Raw genomic sequence first — 11,252 nt, 5'->3', positions numbered from 1 at the left:
ATATACTGTATAGGTTTTAGGTAGATTCGTAAAATATTTTTAATATTTAAAAAAAAATAATAAACGACGTCGGTTATTTCATATTAATCGACGTCGTTTATAATTTTTATAATTTTTTTTAAATAAACGACATCGGTTTTTAAAAAAAATCGACATCGTTTATTTATTTTAAAAAATAAAAAATACATACGGCGTCGGTTTTTACGACCGACGCTGTATCATTTATATACAACGTCGGCCAGATCAACGTCGATTTTTAACCGACGTTAAAAGTGCTAAAAAACCGACGTTAAAGGTGTTTTCTGTAGTAGTGAGATATCCAAATTATTAAGCATACTTTGATTAATTTTTTAGTTATTTTATTTCCTCTCCAACGGCCCTACTTCTCGTATAACAGCACTAAAAAAACACAAATAAATTATTCCATTTAATTTATTTTTTAAATAAAAAATAGCATGCACATACCAATATAGTGCCCTTTTGGCTAAACTTGATGATTCTACTAAGTGGAGAAGAATTTGATTAGAATTTACAATTCTTTTTTCGACCCGGCCCGATCCCACCATCTATATAAAGTCCAAACCCATTACTAGCCCCATAACTCCTTCTTTAGCCAATACCATTCTTACCCAACTCATGACCTACTAATCAAACATTAAATATATAACTAATGCCTTTTTAACTTCGTCCATGACGGATACAGTGATGTTTACTAGGTTCGTTTTATATCATTATTTAGTATTTATACATATATACAACCTAGGTTTATATATATATATATATATATATTTGGTTATTTCAGTAATCAATGTAATGGGTGAAATCACTATTCAGTATATATGCCACCTATTTGTTTAAAAGACTTCATTTTGATTCCCACCATCAAGGATCTTTATAGTACGGCAATATTTATGTTTTCTATGAAGTTTGCTACCATTGATTTAGTAGTGTTGTTTAATTTAAATTTACACAATTTGAAATAAGAATTAACTTCGTCAGGGTTGGCACTATCCATCATTGAAAGTAACTATTTTATATACTTAGAAATGATTGGGCATGTGACAATACCATTTAAAGTTAATTAAAAATTAACATATGTCAATCACATGAAAATTTAATTTTTTTCTCAATTTTAATAAAATTTGTGTTAGGATCACATGCTTATCACAACCTCCACATTTTATTTTCTTATAGATCAGATGGCCTTCACATTTTTAAAAAGTAAAAATTCTGGACTAGATCGAACTCCGCCCAACAATCTCTTTAACTACATGGTATGACTTGGTCCTTACCGGCCTGGGCCCGACAATTTCACTTTGATATCAATTGGCCAAATCTAGCTATGATGCATACATACACTATATATATATATATATGTGTGAATCGCACATTCCCACTCCCATTAGACTCTCAGTCATAAACCTCAGTGAAATCCTTTAGCTCCTATTCCTCTTCACCACATTGACATTCATATATTGTTGATATCAGATATCAGCACATCTATCTACATCTATATCTATCTACATATATACACACACCACCCACCCACCCACCCACGCCCATCTTGGAGGAGCCTGCTGGTTATGTGCTATCTGCCCCGCAGCTTTCGCTCAAACACTAACACACCAATTCAGGGCTGCCCTCGATCAGTTCATTCTCCCAGTTTCTCAATCTCTCTTCTGGATAACATTTCAGACTTATCCCCTCCCAAAAGCCTTCCATCTCTTTCTCTCTCTCTCTCTTCTGAATATACATCACTGGCTGGAATTATTTTGTTTTCACCTAATGGGTTTCTTCAATTGTGGCCTTCTTTCGCATGCTTCAAACGTTGGTAAATAGTTGGGGAATAATATATTGGTTTGTGCGTCGCTTCTGGCTGGGAAGAACTTAATTGTGTTGATATCTATGGACTATAGGAGAGAACTGGAAGGTAAGAGAGCTCATGATCATCGGTATAACAGTAAGATGATAAGTAAGAAGCCGTGCGTATGGGTGCAGGGGCCGATCATAGTGGGGGCGGGGCCGTCGGGGCTGGCGGCGGCGGCGTGTTTGAAGGAGAAAGGGGTGGCGCCAGGGGTGGTGCTGGAGAGATCCAATTGCATAGCCTCTTTGTGGCAGCTCAAAACCTACAACCGCCTCCGCCTCCACCTCCCAAAACACTTCTGCGAGCTCCCACTCATGCCCTTCAAGGCGACTCTCCCGACATACCCGACCAAACAACAGTTCATTAAGTACCTAGAGGACTACGCCGGCCAGTTCGACATCCGGCCGGTTTTCAACAGCACCGTCCGGTCGGCGGAGTTCGACCGGAGCGCCGGGTTTTGGCGGGTGAAGACGACGCTGACGACGAAAACAACGACGGGAAATAATAAAGAAGAAGAAGAAGAGGAAACAGAAGTTGAGTACATCTCCCGGTGGGTGATCGCGGCGACTGGGGAGAATGCGGAGGCGGTGATTCCGGCGATCGACGGAATGGAGGAGTTTTCCGGGCAGATTATCCACACGAGTTTATACAAAAGCGGGGATGTTTTTAGGGGAAAGAGGGTTTTGGTGGTGGGGTGTGGGAATTCGGGAATGGAGGTGTGTTTGGATCTCTGCAATCATAATGCCACCCCTTCACTAGTGGTCCGAGATACAGTAAGAACATAAAAAACCCTATTTTCTTTTCTCTTTTTTTTTTTTCAAACAAAAAAAAATCACATCATTTACTGTATATGATCCTAAAAAGCAAATCCATTACAAGCTTTTGTCTATGTTCTTTTGTCCCTTCAACCTTTGAATTTTAAGGATTTTTTTCAAATATGTTTTTTCCAAAAAAAAAATAATAATAAAGAACAAGAAGGATTTCCCATTTCTAACTTTCTTTTCACTGTATTAGTATGTATAAGGTTAGGTTTTACTTTAATACCCGATTTGAACCACCAACTATTAAGATTTTACCACATTAGTCATGACTCTTAAATTTGCTTAAATTCATTTTCAACTGTGTAATTTTTACCTAAAATAGTTTTTGGTTCAAACCAAAATATATAGTCATGATTCACGACCATTTTGATTAACAATTGCATAGATAGGGATGAAATTGAGAAAAATTGAAAGTCGATCATCAAAGTGATCAAATCTTAATAGTTGATGGACCAAATCCGTATTAACTCTTTAATAAAATTACAATATTATTTTAAATTTCATCTCTTTTCCCCCACCAATTCAAGAAAACAGTAGTCATGTTAATATCTGTTTTTTTTTTTTTTGGTTTTCTTTTACTGAATGTTTTGAAGGTGCGTGAGTTATGGGTCTGTAGTGAGTTCAACTGTTCAAGTTCCAATAGTAGTAAGTTTTTAAAATGGGTCAATTATATTTTAACAGTAGTATGCTCTTTTTGGCATGGTAACATAATCCATTCAGTTTATATACAGTGAACTAGTATTATGATTAGTGTGATATCTTTGTTGGAATTTTTCACTTTCTTGGAACTCCCAAGCATGCGCAAACAGGATTTGCCCACAAATTTTATTTATTTATCTATTTATATTATTATATATTCATTGGCCTGTTTATGTACATCACCCCATAAAAGTATGATTAGATATTATTATGAATACAAATAAATAAAGAATTTTCGTTTCTGAGATGTAAAATGGTTTCTTAATGCTTAAAAAAAATTGCGATGTCAACTACTGGGGAGTATAAAAACCAGTAAAAACCACACTGTAAAGACTGCCTTTTTAGCATTAAAAAGCTAAAAGAAAAAGGAAAAAGCAAATGCAGTTATGGCCCCCGGTGAAAAAGGGGCAGCCAAAACCATCACTGATGATGCCCTTTGTGTTTGTGCTCCCACCAAGTTTCACTTTTTTAGCCTTTCCCCTCACATATATATATTTTAAATCCTTTTTTTTAAACAATTTTTTTTTTTCGAAAAAATATTTTTAATCTTTTACCTTTTTTAATTAGGTGCACGTCCTACCACGAGAGATGCTGGGAAGATCAACTTTCGGGCTGTCCATGTGGTTACTCAAGTGGTTACCCATACGACTTGTCGACCGGTTCTTGTTGGCCGTTTCCTGGCTAATGCTCGGCGACACGGCGCAGTTCGGGCTCGACCGCCCGCAGATGGGCCCGCTCGAGCTCAAGAACCTGTCCGGGAAGACGCCGGTCCTCGACGTCGGTACACTGGCCAAGATCAAAAGTGGAGACATCAAGGTACAATACCTTATTTGCAAAATATCAAATCAATTCTCATTCTTTTTCTTTCTCCCTTTACTTTCTTTTCGATCACTTTTTTTTTTCTCTTTGAAATGTAATGTCGTTACAATATTTAACTGAATTGACAATTATTATATATATATATATATATAATATCCTTCAAGTTATTCTCTTTTAAGGAGGCACTAAATCTTCTTTCTTTTCACTTTTGTTACGCCTTTTTTAGTGTCTTTTGGTTCCTATCACATGATCTTTCTTAGTCATCCTCAATCATTGCAAATATATTGCACTGGCAGCAGCATATCATGCTTTTTACTAGTTTTGCCTAAACAAATCACTAACTCAAGACAACATTAACCCAAGATTTTTCAATTCTTTTAGAGTCCCGTAACATTGGAGTTTTGTGTATTCCCTTTGTAGAAACTGAAAAAAAAATGTAATGTAGGCCCTGTTTGGTAAATAATCAGCCTATCAGCCAATTTTAGCTTATTTGACCACTATTAGTTGTTTGGTTAATAAGCTTTTTGCAACTCCAAAATGCTAAAATTCAAAAGGCTACTCAAAGCAGCCTTTTCAGTTAGCTTTTTGGTAGCTTTTTTAGAAAAGAAATTATACCAAAAAGCTATTAGCTAACAGCCAATTTATCAAACAACTTTCTACAATCATCTAATGTTATCAACAAATCATACCTTCTAACCCAAACAGCCAACCCAATCAGCTAACAGTCATTTACCAAACAGGGCTGTAATCATATAAGCATCTTAGCTTGAGTGTTAACTCAAGACAACATTAACCCAATATTTTTCATTTATTTTTAATCCCATAACATTGGACTTTTGTGTATTCCCTTTGTAGAAAAAAAAAAATATAATGTAATCATATAAGCATCTTGAGTGTTAACTCAAGACAACATTAACCCAATAACATTGGACTTTTGTTTATTCCCTTTGTAGAAAAAAAAAAATGTAACGTAATAATCATATAAGCATCCTGAGTGTTACCTAAGATACAGTAATACTTAGATGTTTTTTTTATTTGTTCGAAGAATGAGTTATAAATGTCAATAATGCAGGTATACCCCGGCATTCAAAGATTAAAGCGCCACACAGTTGAATTTGAGAATGGTAAAGATGAACATTTTGATGCAATAATCTTAGCAACCGGTTACAAAAGCAATGTGCCCTCTTGGCTAAAGGTACATACTTTGTTCTCCCGCACGGCCCCACCCCCTACTTGGATTTCAATTATGTGTTGAAACAACACAAGTGAAAAAGGCAAAAAAGTGTATTGAATTCACAGTTTAATTGGGTTGAATTTGTACTTAGGAAAGAGAGATGTTCTCGGAGAAAGATGGTTTACCTAAAAGGCCATTTCCGAATGGTTGGAAGGGAGAATGTGGGCTATATGCCGTGGGGTTCACAAAGCGTGGATTGCTAGGTGCATCCATGGATGCCAAAAGAATTGCTGAGGACATCAAAGAATATGAATTGAAGCTAAACATCATCTGACGACCATTCCTCCTCGTTAACCTACGATGACGAAAACTATAAACAAATTTTTTTCCATTCTCCGGAGAAAAAAAAAAACAAAAGGAAGAAAAAACATGTCTTTTTCTTTGGGTGTTAGCAGGAAAAAAAATATAGGGTTTGACTGAGTTTCAATCAGCTGCAGATCTTCATCAATGGTGAAATTTTGGTGGTACCAATTTGCACAAAAGAGAAAATATGGGTACCAAACAAATACAAAAATCTTCAAATCACCAATCCCCATACATCTTGTACATTTTTCGATTTTTCTCTAATTTGTTAGGTTTGACTTTTTTTAGGTCAATTTCTAATTTGCATTTAAAATTTTAGCCTTTTTTTTCCTGGGATTTTGAGCTATGGGTTGGCAATATAGAAATCTGATGATTTAGTCATTATTTTCTATTATATTAATTTGATTTTTTTTTTCTTGTCTCTTTGAATTTTTTCTTCAAATTTCTTGGCTCATTGTTAGAATTGTGAGGTTGATGAATTTCCATGTAGGATTTTGGTATTATATTCAATATATATTGTATGGAGATGAGTTGATGAAGGAGTATTTAATACGATGGCGAAATTTAGGTACAGAAATTCTATATGATCACTTGTGCAATCACAATCTTTAATTAGTTTCTGCCAGTTTCTGCTGTTTTGAAATCATTTCTTTCCAAGTAGTACTCTGGACCACTGATTTCATAAATAGAATGAATGTGCCATTTTGATAACCAAAAAAAAAAAATATTGATTTTTTTTTTCGTTGATGTTGCTTAAAACAATTAAGTTATAATTATAGTTTCACAAATCAATAATTATCGCTATACGACAATTGCAATCTTTCCTATCACTTCCGCACTTGCAGGCTGCCCCGGCAACAATCCAACACGTCTAATTACCATTGCCGCCGCAATTGCTTATCTACCCTAATCAAAGAGACAAATATATTACTATATGGCAAAAACTAGTGTTTGACTGTCTCACGAATCATTTTTCGTGAGACGGGTCAAATCAAGATAAAATGAAATACTTAATTGAAAATATAATACTTATATTAAAAATATAATATTAATCAGTAATAAAGTGTTTATTACTCATTAACAAAATTATAATACTTTTGAGGAAAAACGTAATACTTACACTTTATTCCTAATTAGTATTATATTTTTCAGTATAGGTATCACATTTTTATCTTGACCTGACTCGTCTCACAGATTCGGATCCGTGGCATGGTCTCATGAGAGTCACCCTTACTATATATATGACTTTGTATATAAAAGTCACGAGTTTGATTTTTACCAATATCGATCTTCTAAGTTGAATTTGTCACATAAAATCTTCATAATACAATTTATTTTTCTTGTGTAGTTTGTAGATAATTACATAAGAGCGTGATTTACCTAAGAGTAATGGGCAGATTTCCTCCCTCGTTCCCAAAAAAAAAAAAAGAAGACAAATTCGTAAGTATAGAAACAAATGCATCTTACAGTAGTTAATAAAGTGAGAACTGAAACTCCTTTTTTGGTGCTGACATATATCTAAGCAATTGGCCATAGCACACTGAAAGCAACAAGTATTATTGGATGGTGTTTGATCGGAGATATATATGGTATATGTGTTCTATGTTTTCTTGCTTTATTGCCTAGACATGAAAAAAGGTCATTGATACATCGTTTTAATCATCAAAAAAAAAAAAAAAAACATTCTTTCCGGTAATAAACTAAAGAACCTTTTAGAAGAACAAAGAAAATCTGATCCAAATGGTCCCCGCAAGCCTTCATTTGTAAGGACCATGCCAATTCAATACATATATCCTCCTGCCTAAGTGGTAATTAGAACTGCCTTGTAAAAATTTTAGGTGAATTGGAGATTAATTCCATGGAGTGGACCTACATGCATGCCCTTAGTTTTGGGCTAGGTTGTACAAATGGGAAAGAGAACATACACAAGGAAATGTAAGATATAAAACGTGAAGAAATTGTATTATGAATATGATAAATAAAATACAGAGTCCTAATAAGCCCCTCAAGCTTATGGTTCTCTAGAAAGAACATTTAATTCGTGTAACACCTCCGTTTTCTAACACTAGAGCCTATACCGAGATAGACACGTGGTACTACGGTGCCACGGCCGAGGGTGGCAGGCCTTCAAGCCCTGCCATCCTCGGTCTTCCTACACGTGTGGGCCTGACAGATAGGCCTCCGAGGCTCATGGCCAGCCCCGCACGACCAACAGACGAGAAAGGCAGTAGCCTCTGGTATCATCACCTGCAACATATATCATTAGAAAACCTCCATAGCCATACCTCAAATCACCTCCAAACCATTCCACCACAACAATACAACCCCCAATCATCACCCCACATCAATATAGACATAAACAACGCCAAACACCTCATCCTCAGGCGAAACATATGCAAATACACATACAATCACATTTCTCAGAACTCCAACACACACACACACACACACACACACACACACACACACACACACACACACACACACACATATATATATATATATAATTTTAGAAATAGAGTTTTATTGGTAAGTTATAGGTTTTAGTAGTTTAAACCCTTCCTAGAATATTTATAATTTTCAATGTATATTTGTATATACAAATAACCCTTTAAATCCATATAACATTTTATTAAACAAAAATAGTTTCAAGAAGTTAATATAGATTAATTAGAAGGAACTTAAGTTGTATACAATGAGATTTAATGTTTAAACCACACTTTAAACAATTAAAACAATTTCAAAGTACATAAATATAAATATAAATATAAACAAATAAATAAATAAATAAATAAATAAATAAATAAATATATATATATATATATATATATATATATATATATATATATATATATATATAAGAAATTAAAAGGGAAAAGTTGGCCTTGGACCCAGTGACCTTTCATATAGAAGCTGAAGCCCGGTAGTTCCGCGGCATAGACAGTCCATAACAAAGCAAAAATACCACTCAAACCCATTTTCAACACCATACTGATAGAGTAAAATATCGTATATAGAATGAATACTCTGTATTAATTATCAAAGTCGGTACAAGGCTGAATACCCTAATAGAAAACCGGTCAACGTGATAGTGGGTCAGAGGTTCCCGGTCTCTTTGACTATTATATAGTAGAAACAACCAAAAGTCCTTCACCGCATTAAATGCGCTATTTATAGGTGGTACAGGGGACAGGTTCCGAGCCGGCGGCATGTCGTACGCGTGTCAAACATGCACCGGCCTATAAAGCGACCCTGCAAATGAAGGCCAGATGTGAGCCCCTAGATGGGACGAGATTCTTAAAGCGAGCGCCTAAGGTAGTGGTCTGGACGCCCGTCCCCTAAGGCCAAGGTGAGGTCCCCAAGTGTTTTAGAGGCCACCGACCCGAATATGTCGGTTCACCACACTAACCGATCAAGGCTGGCCGGTAAGCCGGCAAGGGTAATACACAGAGATAGACCGGTAGTTAATTTAGACCGGGACGTCTAGCCCGGGCAACGTAGCTCGGGAATTTATCCCTATCAATTAGCCCCTCAGCCCGGTCTCCAATGAGTCCCGACGAGGGAGGAGACCAGGATATACCGATAAGCCTGGGAACCAATCACCGCTTCTGTTATCAGAGGAGGGTGTCAATTGGGTGACACGAGGGGTGACCTCAGCCCTAATTACACGTGTCAAGCTCGGAAGGTACCTAGGAAATGAAGTTAGGGTTTTTGGGAAGAGAGCCGTCGCGTCAGCCCCACGCCATCTATAAATGGGGGCGGCGAGGATTCTTTTTACGCTATTTCCATTCGCAAGCTGGAGCTTCCTGAGCTAAGTAGTACTCCCCCGGCCAAGCTCGAACTTCTACCCTCCAGCGACTTCCGATCTTTTTCCGCAGGTACCCATCTCTCTAAACTCGTTTACTTTTTCGCTAATTTTAATACAGGTTTTTACTATCCCGGGCTACCTTTATTGAGACATCTTCCCATCTTTGTAAGGTATAACCATGAGCGGGTTTGACAGCCAGAACGCTTCCGTTCAGAGTTACGGAGGCTCGGTCGAGGTCGGGTCTTTCACGGTTTCGTCTTATGATTCCGTCATTCATGATATAGAGACGTACTTAGGGGAATTGAGGGACCTTCCCAACCCGTCGATCCGATTCCCAGCGCTCACCCAACCGATACTACCGCTGACGCTGAGTCTCGGCCCGTGACGGAACCCCTGGTAATGGAAACATGGACTTCAGGTCGGGGTAAACCTCCTCTGGCCGCCCTTAGGAATAGAGTCTAGCTTGCCACCCTCCCGATCGATTCCACTCCTCTTGCCTCAACGAGGAGAATATTTCTGAGTAGCGAAGGCCTGCGCCACCACACCAGTCTTCTTACCCACGGTGAGTTCGAGGAGGCATAGCCCTCTTTACCGATCATGTGAAATATAATACCATGCGGATGCTCGGTAATATTATTGAATGGACCCACGGGAATTGGCTCGGGATGCATTTAGACTCCCTAAAAGCTCCCCTATTCTTCCCATTCCACCCTTTTCTCCTGGGCTTCATGAAATACTACGGTGTACTACCCAGGCAGATCAGTCCCAACGGGCACCGTACTCTGGTATGCTTTCCATAGATCTGTCGCTGCCATGGTCTCCCGGTTACCTTGGAACTGTTCAGGTTCCTCTTCTTTGTTTGCCCCTTGTCTCCGAAACATGGGGGAGGGGTTCTCTACTTCCAATCCCGGGGTCACTTTTGTAAGATCCTTCATCTTCCCGATAATAATAGATGGTGGAATGACCGAATCCTATCAGTTAAGTATATGTGGCCTCTCCCGATCGAACGCGAATGGCCTTCTCATGTGACAGAGCACACATATCCAGCACAAACCCGAGCTCTCAACAATGTGGCCATAAAAATTTCCGCCGAAGCATACGAATACCACATTTTTCGCACAGCCGAGGAGCATTCCAGCGCTGGCCTTGAGCCCCCAGATAGGATCTGAGCGAGAAATATACGCCCAAGAGACGGGTCGTAACGGTCGTCGTAGATCCCCCTCTGCTAGATTTGAGCTCGGCAAGTTTGTTGTGACCTAGTGGACCAAGGTCGGAACCGGTTTGGTCCTAAACGAATTTGGAAACTGACTTTGCTTTCTTCGCTTGCAGCTATGAGGAGCTTTCCCATGCCTGCACGCCCTCCCGCCCCGGCTACCAAGATTAGCCTGGGATCCAAGAAAGACGACGCTTCGAAAGTCGAGACTAAGGGAATCGAGACATCGGTCCCCACAAGGCTACCGCTCACCACAACTCACCCTGTGAGCCCGACCGGTGAGAAAGAGGTCTCAGAACCACCAAGCGGGGTAAGGAGAAGGTGTCCGAAGACATTGAGAAGGTGGCCCTGATCAAGCGCTCTCGTCGGGACGGCCCGGGTTCGATGGCGCCGGTCATTGACGTTCTTATAAAGCATGGGAATGACCCCCCCGGCTGCCCTACTACATAAAATCTGTGCAATAGTGCCCCCCCCCCCCCCCCCCCCCCCCC

General features: G+C 38.6%; 1 protein-coding gene across 1 annotated transcript; it reads left to right on the top strand.

The window, feature by feature from the left end:
• The first annotated feature begins 1,564 nt into the window (after positions 1 to 1,564).
• On the top strand, positions 1,565 to 5,747 carry LOC116022104 (indole-3-pyruvate monooxygenase YUCCA6-like). Its single transcript, XM_031262672.1, has 4 exons — positions 1,565 to 2,637; positions 3,952 to 4,200; positions 5,276 to 5,398; positions 5,529 to 5,747. Exons 1-4 carry the CDS (start codon positions 1,906 to 1,908, stop codon positions 5,709 to 5,711), a joined length of 1,287 nt encoding a protein of 428 aa, XP_031118532.1. The 5' UTR covers positions 1,565 to 1,905; the 3' UTR covers positions 5,712 to 5,747.
• The last annotated feature ends 5,505 nt before the right edge of the window (positions 5,748 to 11,252 follow it).

Source organism: Ipomoea triloba, chromosome 6 (assembly GCF_003576645.1).
Source record: "Ipomoea triloba cultivar NCNSP0323 chromosome 6, ASM357664v1".
Lineage (NCBI taxonomy): Eukaryota > Viridiplantae > Streptophyta > Magnoliopsida > Solanales > Convolvulaceae > Ipomoea > Ipomoea triloba.
Note: the sequence above shows the minus strand (reverse complement) of the source record. Positions and strands in the feature narration are given on the sequence as shown.